Below are 17,219 nucleotides of genomic sequence, written 5' to 3' on the forward strand. Positions count from 1 at the left end.
TGGCATTTGCTATTCAAATCCAACTTTGTGCTTCTGGACCTGATTAATAAATAAATGCACTGATGTAGATCTAGAAGGCAGGTTGAGATGCCTCTTCTCCTCACTGCCTAACATACTTCCTTCCATCACTGCTGTAATATGCTCAGTCTGGCTAAAGAGATGTCAAGTAGAACCTGATGGCCCCAGAATGAGCCAGAACATGACCAATGTTGCTCCTTCTACCTTCTCTTTTAGATGGTAGTGACAAAGCCTTCATGGTCTTAGGAATTGGAGCAGAACAATGTAGGTGCCTGATTATAACTTTCAGCCTGGGGAAAGACTATAATTTTCCTTACCAGGCCAAGGTGGCCTTCCTCCAATCTTTTCTTGCATGGAAGCAAAAAATAATTCCCATATTGTCTGCCATGGATATTGGGCTTTCTGTGATGTAATTTGAAACTTAATCCTAATTTAGAGAAGAGATCAGGCTGACTGAGCCCCTGCCAGTGTAGAGACAATTTTCAGGAGCAGCACCCAGGGAGGACTTAAAGGTCTATACGACCAGTGCAGGACAAGAGAGCTGGACTAACCACTCACCAGCTTTGTCCAATTTCATCTTCCTGAGAAACACAAATGCATAACTTATCTATGGGAAGGCCTGCTTTGGACTCTGGCATCATTAATGGAGGAAACTAGAAGAGCAAAAAAATTTTCCCGGCTGGGTTTTGAAATTGCCTGAAGAACAATGACTCATATTTTTCCAATGTATCACTTTTGGAATGGGATTGACCATTCAATGCCTGAGGTGCTGTTGAATTTTAGTAGATGTTGACTTGTTTTATAGTTACAGTACTTTACAGATGGAGAGGAACTTTGCCACTGGTTAGATCATATCCAGAGTCTCACCCATGATCTGCATGATTTAATTGATGAGATATCAGATGTTTGATATGACAATATTTCAACGAGATTTTCTACTTAGTGTTGACGCTGTAATGGTTGAGATGTGGGGGTGTATCAAAATGTGAATGTATTTTCCATGTGGTACAGACACAAAGTTTGGTGAGCAAGAGGGCACACTAGTGTGTTGAATAAAATCCACAGAGAAATACTTGAAATCTGTTCATTTGTCCTTATTTGTAATAGGTTCTTTGCTGATGTAATTAAGCTAAGGATCTCATCTCAATCACTAAGTAGTTTCCTTATAAGAGAAAGGAGGTGGAGATTGAGACATGGACACAAAGGAGAGACACAGGGAAGGTGGTCACGTGACAATGGAGGCAGGGTTTGGAGTGATGCTGCCACAAGCCAAGGACCATGAGGAGCCACCAGGAAGCCACCCTTCCACCAGCTGGAAGGGGCAAGGTAGAATACTTTCTGTCATGGTCAGGTTCATGTGTCAATTTGGCCAAGTGGTGGTACCTGTTTGTCTGGTTGGGCAAGTGCTGGCCTGTCTGTTGCAATGATGACATTTCATAGGATTAGGTCATGATCACGTTGGTTGCATCCACACTGATTCCATTTGTAATCAACCAAAGGGGAGTGTCTTCTGCAAGAGTGATGCTTAATCTAATCACGGGAGCTTTTTACAGAAGATTTAGAAGAGACAGGTTCTACTCCTACTTTGGCTGGCGAGCCTCTCCTGTGAAGTTTGTCCAGACCCTCCATCAGAATCGTCAGCTTCACAGCCTGCCCTGTGGATTTTGGACTCAGTGTTCCCGCAGTCTCGGGAGACACTTTTATAAATTTTATATTTAATCGAGTGTTCCCTGTTGATTCTGTTTCTCTACAAAACCCTAACTAATGCACTCTCCTAGTACTTTCAGGGGGAGTATGACCCTGCCAATATCTTGGGTTTGGAATTCTACCTTCCAGAACAATGTGAGAATGAATTTCTGTTATTTTAAGCCACCCAGTTTTGGTAATTGCTGCAACTTTAGAAAGGAATTCACAGCACAAAACCCTCACTCCAGCAATCAACAATGGAAACCCCTAAATCTGGACCACAGACTTACTCCCCCATCCCAGCACAGTGAACATAACCGGGTAACCCAAATCCCTTCCCGTATAACTCAGACCATCTTTGGAACAAAATATCGCAGCCTCATGACCTGTAAACACAATTTTTTGAAATGTGGGTTGAAGTTCTTAAAGTGTTTCATGAAAAACCTGGTGCTGCAGTAGAAGGTTTGTGTTGTGTACTCAAACAACACAATTGTGTTGTGTACTCGAACAACAAATTTGTGCAACTCAAATTTATACATGCATTTTTGGGGTCATGTTTTGTGAACAGGTGAAGAACTTGAGCAGTACTGTGCTATTGCACATACCTCCAGATGAGACTGATTAGGTGTAGTGGAGGGTTTATGGGAGGGAGCCCCACATTGTACAGAACAGGGCAGAGATATCTTCCACATGAAGGGGCTCCTATTGCCAATGGTGAAGCTGACCTGAGCCTGAAATTAGGATCCTGGGGAATCAGACCACAAGGGGTCCAGGAACTACAAGTTGTTCTCTGTGGCTCAGATGATGGAAGACTTTGGGGAGGGGGCACTTGAGATGACTTTAAATGCAAACTCAGTTTGAATCTGTACTGGTGAAATGTGGATACTGGGCAAATAGACCCCCGTAGACAAGTGCATGGGTGGGGGAATTGCCTGAATTCTGGATCAGTGGATTAGAAGGGGCAATGTATTGGGCCCATGAAAACTGATTAACTTTTTCATTTAGGGCTTACTATGTGAGAAAGAGGTTGTGACATCTAAGGAAGATGAGATCAGGAGAAGCCTAGGGAGCAGTTGTAGATGTCAGGGCTCTCTAATCAGTTACCCAGAGCCTGGAACATTATCCAGGATGTGTCTTGCATGAAAAGAGCCTCTTAGGAACCAAGTCAGCCTCTGCAGATCCAAATTTATTATGTGCTCATCATGAGATACCATGCTGAAGCCAGTTCAATGCAACCATGTTGTTCCAATGCATCAATTGACCCCTGCAAAGCCACACCAACTTGGCCAGCAGCCAAAGCTGTGGATGATTTTGTTAAAACAGATAACTAGGCCTACCTTCTGTAAGTATGGTTTTCAGAAAATGGGCATGGAGCAACACAGGAGAGAAGAATGGCATTCACTGTCTGCAAAAGGGGAGGAGTTTCCTTAAGGCTGTCTTGAACTCCTTGTTTCTCAATGTATAGATGAGTGGGTTTAGGGTGGGGCTCAAAACTGTGTACAGCACTCCAGCCACTTTGTTTCTCTCAGGGCTGTAGCTGGAGGCTGGGCTGATGTAGGCACAGAACACAGCTGAGTAGTAGACAGAGACCACAATGAGGTGGGAGGAGCAGGTGGAGAAGGCCCTCTGCTTGCCCTCGGCTGAGTGGATGCGTAGAATGCTGGCAATGATGAATCCATAGGACACGAGGGTGAGCAGGAAGTTGAGGCATCCATAGAAGGCATCAGCCAAGAGGGTCATGATGCTGTTTATATAGGTGGAGCTGCAGGAGAGCAGCAACAGTGGAGGGATCTCACAGAAGAAGTGAGTGATCACATTAGGGCCACAGAAGGACAGTTTTGACATCAGACCAGTGTGGACTGAAGAGTTCAGGGCACAGCCAATCCAGACTCCCATGGCCAGCACCAGGCAGAGCCGCAGGCTCATCAGGGTCCCATAATGCAGTGGCCGGCAGATGGCCACATAACGGTCATAGGCCATGACTGTGAGCAGCAGCAGCTCAGAAGATCCAGACCAGGTAAGGAAGAAGAGCTGGGCCATGCAGCCCTGGAAGGAGATGGTGTTTTCCCCCCAGGCCAGCCCTACCAGCACCTTGGGCAGCACAGAGGAGGTGCAGATGATGTCCATGGTGGCCAGGTTGAACAGGAAAAAGTACATGGGGCTGTGGAGACCAGAGCTGCAGGTGATGATGGTGATGATCAGAGTGTTTCCCACAAGGGCCAAGGTGTAGAGGAAGAAGAAGCAGCCAAGCAGGGGCAGCTGCAGGTGTGGGTGCTCTGAGAACCCCTGCAGCACAAACTCTGTCACCTGTGTTTGGTTGGACTTCCTCAACTGTCCAAGCATCACTCCTGGGCACCACTTCACGTGGTCATCAGTGCTGGTCCCTCCCTCTGGAAACTCTGTGGAGGTGACATGATAAGTGTTTCAGGCACATGTTTCCTTTTGTGGTTACTTTATAGCCCATCTCGTTCTTGGAAAGGGAAGGAGTGAAGTGGTTTAATTGTTGAATGCCCATTTATTTTTTTGAACACCACCAACTCCAATGATCTTCTGAAAACCACATATTGTTTATTGACTTTTCATTTCATTTTTTCCTTGAAATTGTTTCCACCTAGATTTGTGTTCTGGGCCCACTTGTCCTCACCCTAACCTTCGTTTACAGTGAAACCATGGGGAACAGCCCTTGCTGTTCCTTCTTTCTCTCTTTATCCCATCCATGCACTGCCATTTGCTAACAGAGTAATGGAGGCACTGCTTCTGCCTCCTGCTGCCACAGGGAGAGCTCCCTGAAATGGGTCATCTCTGAACCTCTTTGTGTCACTTCACACAACCCTGCATCTCAGGCCCCTTCCTCAGTAGCTGCCCTTTTCAGCTGTTTTGGGGGTGGGGCTCTTCTTGTCTCTTCCCATAGGCATGGGGCTCTTGAGGCCAGAGCTGCTGGTGATGATCTATTTCCCACAAGGGCTAAAGTGTAAAGGAAGAAGCATCTGAACAGGAGCATGCTCAGTTGTGGGTGCTCTGAGGACCCCTGCAGCACAAACCCTGTCACCAGTGCCTGGTTGGACTTCTCCACCTGGCCAGGCATGACTCCTGGGCACCACTCCATGAGGTCCTCAATGCTTGCCCCTTCCTCTGGAAACTGTAGAATTGACGTGATAAGTGCTTCAGGCACATGTTTCCTCATGTGACTATTTTAGAACCCACCCTGCTCTAAGAAAAGGAAGGACTCAACAGGTTCAATTGGTGAAGCCCATTTATTTGCTCAACCAGCACTCCATGCAATATTTTTCTGAAAACTACATACCCTTAATTGACTTTTCTTAATTTCATCTCGAAAATCTTTGCCATCTAGATTTGTGTTCTGCATGTCTCACCCTAACCTTCCTCTACAGTGAAACCAAGAGGAACATTCCTTGTGGAGTGCTGTCTGTTCCTTCTCTCTCTGTGCCGTCCATGCACTGCTGTCTCCTGACATGGTCATGGAGACACTACTTCTGCCTCCTTCGGCCATATCCAGAACTACCTTCAATGGGTCATCTCTGAGCCTCTATTCAGCATCTGACACAATCCTGCATCTCAGGCTCCTTCCATAGTAGCTGCCCTTCTCATCTATTTTGGGGTCGGGGATATTTTTTCTTTCTTTCTTTATTTTAATTTTATTTTTTTAAATACCAAAAAACACCAAACAAATGCAAACATACCTATTTTGATCATTTCATTTTACATATATAATCAGGTAATTCACAGTATCATCACATAATTGCATATTCATCATCATGATCATTTCTTGGAACATTTGCACCTATTCAGAAAAAAATAAAACGAAAACAGAAAACAAAATTTATGCATACCATACCCCTTACCCCTCCCTTTGATTGATCACTAGCATTTCAAACTAAATTTACTTTAACATTTGTTCCCCCTATTATTTATTTTTATTCCATATGTTCTACTCATCTGTCAGCAAGGTAGATAAAAGGAGCATCAGACACAAGTTTTTCACAATCACGTAGTCACATTGTGAAAGCTATATCATTATACCATCATCATCAAGAAACATGGCTACTGGAACACAGCTCTACATTTTCAGGCAGTTCCCTCCAGCCTCTCCATTATATCTTGGATAACAAGGTGATATCTACTTAATGCATAAGAATAACCTCCAGAATAACCTCTCAACTCTGTTTGGAATCTCTCAGCCATTGATACTTTGTCTCATTTCACTCTTCCCCCTTTTGGTCCAGAAGGTTTTCTCAATCCCCTGATGCTGGGTCTCAGCTCATTCTAGAGTTTTTCTCAATCCCCTGATGCTGAGTCTCAGCTCATTCTAGGATTTCGGGGTCAAGGATATTCTTGCCTCTCCTTCCATGTGCACGATTCCTCACAGTTGATCCCTCTGTCCTCCTGGTCCATCTTCCCACTCTGGCAGCTGGTTCTGCCCACACTCTGTCATTTGTAGCTCTATCACTCCAGGTGATCTCCCTCCCATACTCCAGACCTGTGACTCCCAAGCACTTCTGTGTGTTATCTGACTTGATGAACCACAGACCCTTCAAACCCAAACTCACTGATATCGCCTCCTGATATGTCTTTCTTGTGCGTGTCTCCTCATTGTAGGTATCACACCCACCTGGGCCCACAACCATCCAAGTCTCAGATGTAGCATCTTGGGAGCAGGGCCTCGCCTCTCTGGCTCATTGCCAGGTCTTTAGCTCCTGACCATATTCGAAGAGATATATTTGTTCAAAGAACAAATGACAGTGATTGACATTTTGCTCACCTCTCATCCAACTAGGTCTCCAAGGCCTGCAGATAAAAATTTCCTAAGCACCTCTTAAAATGTCCTTATAACTCATTCTCATCTATTTATTTATATTAGAGTTTTTTTGGCATCACCAGGGTGTCCAGTTTCTTGGCCCAATACCCACCTCATATTTGCTTCTTGGAAGTCAGAGTGAATGTCTTAAAGGAAACCCCAATACTGGTGTTTTCCTGCTTTAAACTGACCAACATCACCCTGAGTCTTCATCTAAGTTGAATCTTCCTGCTTGATGTGGAAGGTCCTCCTGAGAGGGCCCTGGTGCCTCTTGCAGGGTTTCTTGGTGCAGAGACCTGTTCTCACACCTTAACCACTAACTCCTTATCCCTGAATTGGTCACTTGGGTCCAAGATGAATAAACACAGGAAAAAAATTCAGATTTCTTCTTCCCTACTGTAACAGAAGTAGAAAGAAGTTCTGTCTTATCTCCACTTGGAAATCTTGCAAATGCCACTCTGGTGAAAATTAATTCACAGCCAGAACCTTAGTCAAGGGAATCTAGGAAATGTAGAAATTTGGAAATGGACAACAATTTCTGCTTTTTTAGAACACATGGAATGTTATCAATCTAGATGTGTGTTGTTCCATAAAATGGAGAATTTCAATACATGTGAAAATATTGAAATTTTCCCAAATGTTTTCTGACAACAATAAACTAGAAATCAGTGGCCATATTATAACTGGAATAATTCCAGGTATATGAAAATTTAAGAGCAAATTTCTAAGTATCACATACATTCAAGAAACAACAAGAAAAATTATAAAATATTTTGAATTGAATGATTAAAAAATTACATCATTTTCATACTTTTGGGGAAGCAAACAAGCAGTGATAGGTGAGAAATTTATAGATTTAAATTATATTATAATTAAATATATATTAGAAGAGAGAGTGGGAATGATTAAATTCAGTATCCTAAGTTTCTAATTTAAGAAGCAACAAGCCAACCTGTTAAATACAGAGTAAGTAAAAAGTAGGAAATAGGAAAGGTAACAGCAACAATTAATGAAATAAAGAGGAAAAGAAGTGTAACTAATAAAGTGACAGAGGGTTCAAATAGGGTCAAAAGGCTACTCTGGAGGTTGCTCTTATGCAACTTTCAGTTAGACATTACTACTTATCACAACCTGCCACCCCCCAGCCATTCCAGCCAATCCTAAAGAACACCTAGGGAAATATATAAGATTCCACAAGAGTTCCTTGCATTGGTGAAACTGTCCAGAAACCTACAACCTCCAGATGGGCCCCTGGACCAGATAAGTCCTGAAACCTAGCCCAGCCTCTCCAGAACATCAGATGGTTCCATCTCCCTACCCCATATTAGTGACAGACCCTTCCAACATGAAAAATTAGAATGGCCATAGTTCAAATACCCCTAAAGAGAGGGATAGAAAGATCAATGGTGATGGTGGAATTCTACAGAGAAGATAGGATTTAACAAATGAATATGATTGTTAAATCATTGAATTGATATCTCTTTCAGCTTCCATTATCTTAGAGCAGCTAGAAGTAAAATTCTAAAATTGTGGAATCGTAACGCATGTCAAAGTCTGAAATATGATCTATAACTAATTGTGGTGCTGTGCTTTGAAATGTATTTCTTTTTGGTCTATATGTTATTTTTCACACAAAAAAGAAAAATGATTCGATTGTGGTGATATGAAAGTATTTATGCCTTCTAGCCTCCTATATTCTGAAGCAGCTAGAAGGAAAAATCTGCAAGGATCATATGGTAGCCCATGATGAACTCTGGGATCTGCCCTGTAACTACTTGTTGAGGGGGCCTTTGGGAACTATTGTGTTTTTATTTCTTTGCTTTGTATATACAATATATTATACAATAAAAAGTTATGAACAAATAAAATAAAATTTCAAAAAAATTAATGAAATAAAATAAAAAAGCAGAGAGTATAAACATATTTAAAAGTTGGTCATATGGAAAGATTAACAATTTGATAATAACCTGAAAGGAGTAATTAAGATAAAAAGAAAGGGAAACAGTAGTTATCATAAACAAAATTGACAGAAATAATATATCTACAGATCATACAGACCTTAAAATGATAATAAGGAAATATTATGATAATATTTAAGGCAATGAATTTGAAAATAGAGGAAATGCATAATTTCTTTGAAAAACACAGTTTTTATAAAACCATCCAAAAAGAAATAGAAAAAATCGATATCATTTATATTGGTGTAAGACATTGAATTTGTTGTAAAAATAATCTTCACTTGGATGAAAACCCTTGGGATTTTAACTAATATCTACATGAAGAAATATTACTACTATTGCATGAACTTAGAAAGCAATGGATGGGAAATCTTTTCCAACTCTTTTTAAGAGACCAGCACAAATAAGTAAAACTCAAAAAGATATGCTTAGAAAGATAATTGAAACAGACCTCTAATTAAAAATCTATGAGAAATTGCCAAGAGAAATTTCATACAAGATACACCACTTTCATGAATTGTAAGACTGAATATTATTACAATGCCAACTGTCTCCTAATTGATCTGTAGATTTAACGTGATCTCAATGCTAATGCTAGCAGACATTTTTAAAAACAGAAATTGAAAAGCTGATTCTGAAATTGATATAGAATCACAAAGGACCTACAATAGAGAAAACAGTTTTGAAAAGGATAACACATCTGGAGGGTTTATAGTGCCTGGTCTCAGGACTACAATGATGAATGCTACAATATTCAGAACAATTTCATTTTTAAGGATAGACAAAGAAATCAATGAAACAGAATAAATGTCAAAAAATAGACCCATGCATCTTAGTTAAGTGATTTTTATGATGATACATTAAAAGATTCAACAGCAAAGGAATGTCTTTTCAACAAATTATGTTGAAGCAACTAAGTAGTCATATGGAAAAAATGCAACCTTGTCTGCTATCTCACTCTTCATAAATATTGATAATTGATTCATTAATGCCCTAAGAGAAAAGGTAAAATGATAAAGTCACTGAAAGCAAACATACGAGAATATCTTCATCATCTGGTAGACCACATTTCTTACACATGCTTTCTTAAATAGGGCACAAAAGTACTAATAATAAGGTTCACTGACAAGGCAGTTTTCATAAAAATTAAAAACTTCTCATCACTAGACATTATTAAAAATGAATAGGGGGTGGACCGTGGTGGCTCAGCAGGCAGAGTTCTTGCCTGCCATGCCAGAGACCTGAGTTTGATTCCCGGTGTCTGCCCATCCAAAATAAATAAATAAATAAATAATAAAAAAATGAAAAGGGAAGCCACAGACTTGGAGGAATTATTCATAGTACTTGTAGGTGACTAAGGACTCATATACAGACTATGTAAAACAGCCTTACAACTGAAACATATGAAGTCAAGCTACTCAATACAAAATGGATGGTTGACAAAGTAGAATCCATACAAATTACAATTTGTGGATGTCCAGTAAGTGCATAGAAAGTTCTCAACAATGTCCATGAACAGGAAAGTACAGAAAAATTGCCAACCTCAAATTCCGTACATACGAAACCATCTTTCAAAAATGAGGGGAGAATTTAGACATCTAAATGTCTAAATCAAGAAAATCTGAGAGAATCTGGCACCATTATAGTGGCCTTACTAGAATTGCCAAGGGAATTTCTGTAGGTTGAAAGCAAAGGACAATAGAAAGTTGACTGAAGCCACATGAAGAAATAAATATCTCAGTAAACATAGTGACATAGTTATATATAAATGCCAGTACCATTGTATGCTCATTTGTAAGCCAACTTTTTTCTTCCTGATGGTCTAAACATAAAGGCATAAAATATGGTGACAGATCAATTGTTTTGCACTCCTAATGATAAATGTTTAATTTGAATCAAGAACTACATAAAGTCAGAGGATATAAAGATGTAGAACATACTTTTATTTATATATGCGATTAAGATGTTATGTTAGTATTGAAGGTAATCATATTGTTATTGATTTAATATGTTAAATTTAATTTCCATGATAACAATAAGGAAAATTTCAGAGAATATGAAACACATAGTGACTGAAAGTAGAGTGCAGGCTACGTGGGTCGGAGTCAGGGGCCATGTGGAGTTAATGCATAATGTAGGGTTTCTGTTTGGGGTGAAGGGAAAGTTATAGTAAAAGCTGGTGGTGAAGGTACCACAATATTATCAATATGATTGATCCCACTGCTTTGGAGGGATTGGGATAAGAAGATTTATGATCTGTATGTATGCATCTGCAAAATTTAGAAAATGCAAGACAGAGAAATCAAATAAATAATGAAAATGTAATGCAATACATTGTACTGGAAGAGATCTAAGAATGTAGGTAAAGAGGTTGAAAAGGACATTATTGAGTTATAAGAAAAAATTAGAAGATAACCTGTAAAGTTTTATATCAACATTGCATTTCTTGAACTTGGTAAATGCACTTAGGGTGATTACATAAGTGGATATACTTGTTCATCAGAAATGTACACGTTTTCAAGGAGTTTGATGTGTGCCACCCGCTCTCTAATCTTCAGAAGTTAGTTAGAGTGATAGATAAATGGATAGATTATACATATAATGACACAGTAATGATGGTAAAATATTATAGATAGAATGACACAGTAACGATGGATTTAGGTATCTGGGGAAGTTGGGATATGTTGGAACTTGCATTTTCATGTCCTGAATGTTTCAAATTTCCTCAACATGAAAAGTTAAAAAATACATATAGAGCTCTACAATGCAAAGAGTGAACCCTAATGCAAACTGTGGGCTTTAATTAACATAACATATCAATATTGGTTTATCAGTTGTAACAAGTGTTCCACACTAACATGGGATGCTATAATAGGGGAAACGCTACATGGTTGACAGTGGAGGGAGAGTGTAAGGGAATGCTCTGTACTTGCTGTACAATTTCTTGTAACTGACGGCTACTCCAGAAGATATGTATGAAAAAATATAAACAACACTAAAAGAGTAATAAATCAATAATCATCAGATGACTGCACACTGGCCTTGTCAAAGACTACTGGTATACCTCTCTATAGGCTGGGTCCAAGGAAATCTTGGCTCTTTTTTCAGAGCCAGTAGCTGACATCCACAGAGAATCAGTCATGTCCCTGCCCACCCCACACCCTAGCAGAGGGGCCTGGGACCACCCAAAGCTGTGGGGCTCCTTCCATGCATTCAGGATGCTGCTGCACTCCTTGTCCTGCTTGGAAGACAGAGTGAGCTCTAATGTGTTCCTCTGGAGAAGACAGTAAGTGATCTAGGCTGCAGCTCCTGTGAAAGACTGTGGGAGAGTCTAGGAATTACTGTCTTTTTTTTTTTACTTCCTAGCATTTATTTACCACTTGCGTGAAACTTGGGTTGGCCATTGCCATGAATAAAGGACGTGTCAGTAGAAAAGAAAGAAGAAGAAACGACCATACAAGCAGCTTAGGGGGAAAAACATGAAGAGAGCTGTAGACATCCCGGTCTGGTAAAGAAAAGAAGCAAAGCAGAAGAGCAAGGAAAAATCAAGTCTGTCAGTTCACACCACAATTGAGGAGGGGGTGCACCGTTCCTGGAAGTACTGCAATACCAGGTCGATGCGTGGAGTGTCGGAGCAAGCTCCTATTCCATCTTCCTGCTCCAAAAATCCATTTAATATATTGTCCTCGGATAGAGGACGTATCAGATATTAAACTGATAAGAACAGATACTACACTTGATCTTAGCCAAAAGGCCAAGAAGCGATAGGAATTACAGTTTTAATGAGTGGCCTGGAGCAGCCCCACAAGGCAGCGAGTGAAGACAAGACCTCAGAGAGGACAGCAGCACAGTTGTAAGAGCTGAAGGTCTGTCAGGGCCCAGGCTGCCTTTGGTCCACCACTGTGGCAACAGCCTCCCCCTGGGCCCCCGGACACTGTGAGCCTTGATGCACACTGGATACACTGGGGGAAGGGTCACCTGTCTATAACCCTTGTATCATGTTCTTTCCCCACTTTATTCTCTCTCTCAATTTTCTAACTTTTAAAGGACAAATGACAACAATATTTAGATGCCCCTTATCTAAGTGCTGAACCCACCATAGACACAGCCCTGCCAGACCTAATAGGACTGGATTAATAATTTCCTTTCATTAAATCTGAAGACATTTTCTACTCTTGAATGTTGGTCTGTTGACTTTGGGTAAGAGATTGGTGTCTACCACCATTTCACAAAGTTCTCTCTGGAAGCCATCACTGAGTGGGAGACCTCCAAGTCTTCTCTAGTCATGGACATGGGTCTTAGATTCCTGTGCTTCGTGTTACTGACAAGGCAATTGAGAGAGTAAACAAGATATTAGACAAAACATAAAATAATAGATAGGAATAAACTCAGTGACCTTGAAAAAAGGTTTGACATTATGCCTTTTATATAGTAGTGCATGAAACCAAGTATTTTCTATGAGAAGTCTTATCTTTGGTCATGAGTTTTACTTATAAACTTCAAGTAGCAATTTATCTAGGACATGTTGCCATTAGAAAATTGGGTTAGCCTCGATATTTAGTTCCTAGAACTGTGAACAATTCCATTCTTACTGTGAAATAAACAGTTTATAAGCTCCATATTTCAGCCTAGGATCTAATGCTTAACTCACCTTTTCACCTTCCAGTGACCTTCGTGGGCTCTCTGGGAAAGTGGCTTCAGTCCATAGTAGGAGCTGCAGGGACCATGGACACCGTCCCCTGTGAAGTGAATTTCTAGCTCTCTTGCCTGTATTTCTTGGCTTGGATTTAATTGGTCTTCAAGTCAACCTCTATTTTTCCCAAGACCGGGGTCAGTTTTTTGTCCTGGGGAGGCAGAGTCTAAGAGAAATCTCTCAGGGGCAATTAAACATGGTTCTATGACTCACGACCAATGCTTTCTGCAAATTAGGTGCTGAGGATAGAGTTGGGCAATTTGAGCCTCAACTTGTAAGGGCAAGAGCAGCCCAGCACTGCAGCCAATTTCTCTGGCAGCACAGCAATATCTGCCTTGAAAGCATCACCATTATATTTTCAAATGTTCCTGTGTAGAAGAATTCACTAACTTTTAAACCAATTCAGTTAAGGCTATTCTGTCTTAATCTTACATTCTACTAATTATACATATTTAAAAAAATTAGACACAGCAATGCAGGCATATCCCTAGAGTATTTTTGTTTCTTTTATGCCTCTTATTATTTTTCATACATTTAAGCAGCATAATAATTGCTTGAATTTTCATTCAGTGTTCCTTTAGCACTTATTTTTTATTTTTAAATTTTGAAACTCTATGTGTTAAATCCACAGCACTTATCTTGGCTGTATTTTTATCCCAATTTCAATCCTGTTTGCGGAATACATATGCCTTGATCAGATAGGAAACAATTTTTTCATATACAGTGTATAACGAAGGAGTATAATAACCCCAAACAAGCAGGAAATTGTGCTCCATGCACATGAAGATCCAGAAAACATCAACACTGCACACCATCATGTGGACACACCAAGTAAAGCCTTTAAAAAAATAATCTTAACAATGCCGATGGGGAATGTACAGAGAAAGAAACATAGGCTATCAAGGAAGGAATGAATGAACAATATCAGAATCTTATTAAAGAGATAGAAAATTAAAAAAGGAACCAAATAGAACAGCTGGAATTGAAGACCACAATAATTAAAGATGAAAAATTCTCTGGAGGGTTTCAGAGAAGATTGGAACTAGCAGATTAAAGCATCAGTGAACTTGAAAACAAGACACATGTCATGAGCCATGCTGAAGAGGAGAAAGCAAAGAATTAGAAAAAGTGAAAATAACCTAAGACACATGTAGGACACCATCAAGCATAGCAATATATGTATTATGGGAGTCTCAGAAGGAGAAAAAGGAGAGACGGGGCAGAAGGACTTTTCAAAGTTATAACAACTGAGAGCTTCCTAAATTTTGCAAAGACATGAATATACATATCAAAGATGCCAGAGTCCACCAAACATGGTAATCATGTAGAAGATGGCATCCTATCCAATGCTCATCGTATGTATCCAATGCAAAGAGCAAGGAGGGAGTTTCGAAAGCTGCATACAAGGAGTCACAATTAGCTAAAGGGCTGATTTTTATTCATAAAACCTGGAGGTAAAATGGCTGTGGGTAGAAATAAAGAGCTGAAAGAAGACTGCCAACCAAGAATTCTGTATCTGGTGAGACTTCCTTTCAAAAATGGGGGCAAGATTAAGACACTTCCAGATAAAAGCTAAGGGAATTCATCACCACTTGATCTGTCTTACAAGCAATGCTAAAGGTAGTTCTTCAGACTGAACGTGAAGGACCATAGACACTAACGTTTCAAAGCAGCATAAAGAAAATAATGATTGTGGTATAGATAACCATTTGGACAATGCAAGTATTCTTGTAGTGCAATGTTTGGTGTGTAAATTCTCTTCCTACTTTCTAAAGCTAAAATGAAAATGGATAAAGAATAATGATAAGCCTGTGCTTTTTGATGTACAATGTACAAAGATATAAGTGGTAACAAGTCCAAAAAAAAAAGTAGGAAACAGAAATATAGGAAAATTATACTTCTGCTATTGATGTTAAGTTGGTATCAGAGCAAATATGATAATTATATATTTAGAATGATGAATTTTAAACCCATGGTAACCTAAAGGAAAGATATATAAAATATATCTAGATAGAAAAGAGAGAGCAATCGATATGGTACAACACAAAAATCAAATAAATATAAATCTAGGTAGGCATTAATGGAACAATTGAAGAATCAAGACAAATATAAGACTTACAAAGGATAAATCACAAATGTCAGAAGAAAGTACCACCTTTCAGTAGTGATTCTAAATGTGAATGGAATCATTCTTCCATAAAATCAGAGATTGGCAGAAAGCGTTGGGAAAAAAAAAAGCATGACCAAATTGTATGCTGACTGCAAGAAACTCGCCTTCAGCTGAAAGTGAAAGGAAGAAAAAATATGCCATGCCAGTAGTAACCGGAAAATGGCTGGGATAGCTACATTAATATCAGATAAAATAGATTTTAAGTCAAAACTAGTAATGAGCAAAGAGAACAATCCTTATATACTGAAAAAGGGAAAAATTGAACGAGAAGGTGTAACAAATGTAAATAACAGCAAGTCCCCAAAACATATGCGCAAATACTAATGATTTATTTGAAGGAAGAAATTGATGGCTCTGCATGAATAGTAGGAAATTTACTACACTGTTTTCAATAGTAGTTAGAACATCTAGCCAGAAGATCAGTAAGGAAATATAGAAGTTGAGCAGTACTCTAAACCAACAGGATGTAAAAGACATATATAGAAAATTTCACCAAACAAAACAGGATACACAATCTTCCTGAGTGCACATTGATCACTGTTAAAGATAGACCATTTGTTAGGTCAAGAAACAAGTCTCAATACATTAAAAAATATTGAAATCTTAAATTGTATATTCTCCATCCACAATGGAATGAAGCTAGAAATGGATAACAGAGGGAGAACTGGAAAATTCACAAATATGTGAAAATTAAGTTACATACTCTAAACAAATGTGTGAAAGAGGAAATCTCAAGGGAAGTTAGGAAATATTTTGAGGCAAATGAAAATGAAAAGACAACAAACCGAACATTATGGGATGCAGCAAAGGCAGTGCTGAGAGGAAAATTTATAACTCTAAGTGTTTACATTGAAAATGAAGAAAGACCACAGATTAGAGACCTAACCTCAAAACTGGGAGAATTAGTAAAAAGAAAATGAGCAGAAGAATGGAAATAGTAAGGAATAGATTGGAGAGAAATGAAAGATAATGCAAACAAATGAATGTAAACAACGGAGAGATAAAAGAAAACCAAAAGTTGGTTCTTTGAAAAAATGAGTGAGCTTTACCTAGACTGACAAAAAATAAAAGAGAGAGGATATAAATAATGAAAATCAGTAATAAAAAGTGATCACTGCTTCCAACACCACTGAAATAAAAAGGACTATATGTGGATGCTGTGAAACACTGCATGCCAATAAATTAGATGACCTAGAAGAAAAGGAACAATTTTTAGAAACACACAAACTGTCTTCATTGACTCAAGAAGAAATGGAAGCTCTCAACAAATCAATTATTTGTAAAGAGATTGAATCAGTAAACAAAGGCCTCAGATCAAAGAAAAGGCCAAGAGCGGATGGCTTCACATGGGACTGCTACTAAACATTTCAAGAAGACTTAACTCCAAATCTGGACAAACTCTTTCAAAAACTGAAGAGGAGAGAACATCCCCTAATTCATTCTACGAGGCCAACATCACCCTCATACCAAAGTCAGATAAAGATGCTACAAGAAAAGAATACTACTATTCTGCTATTGATGTTAAGTTATTCATCATTCTAAATATATGAATGTCTCTTATGAATATCTATGCAAAAATTCTCAGCAAAATGCTAGCAAACATAATCCAACAGCACGCTAAAAGAATTATACCCTTGGTTCATTCCCAGGTTTCGGCACCCAAAGCAACACAAAACGAAACAAAACAACTAACACCATGATCAAGTGCAATTTTATCCTGGTACGCAAGTTTGGCGCAACATAAAATCACTGACACAATAAAGGAAAAAGCACATGATCATTTCAGTAGATGCAGAAAAGGTATTTGACAGAATCCAGCACCACTTCTTGATAAAAACCCTTAGAACACTAGGAATAGAGGTAAACTTCCTCAACATG

General features: G+C 39.2%; 1 protein-coding gene and 1 non-coding gene across 2 annotated transcripts in view; both read right to left on the reverse strand.

Moving 5' to 3' along the window:
• Positions 1-3,102: 3,102 nt before the first annotated feature.
• The window catches only part of LOC143683009 (olfactory receptor 13A1-like), a 39,975-nt gene continuing 25,858 nt past the window's right edge, over positions 3,103-17,219 (reverse strand). The window contains exon 3 of the mRNA XM_077159339.1: positions 3,103-4,103. Within this exon, the coding sequence (XP_077015454.1) occupies positions 3,103-4,103 (1,001 nt within the window). The remainder of the gene's footprint in view (positions 4,104-17,219) is intronic.
• LOC143685395 (U2 spliceosomal RNA) lies at positions 12,055-12,244 on the reverse strand. The gene has a single exon (XR_013176631.1). It is a non-coding gene; the product is annotated as a U2 spliceosomal RNA (small nuclear RNA).

This window comes from Tamandua tetradactyla, chromosome 5 (genome assembly GCF_023851605.1).
Source record: "Tamandua tetradactyla isolate mTamTet1 chromosome 5, mTamTet1.pri, whole genome shotgun sequence".
Classification (NCBI taxonomy): Eukaryota; Metazoa; Chordata; class Mammalia; order Pilosa; family Myrmecophagidae; genus Tamandua; species Tamandua tetradactyla.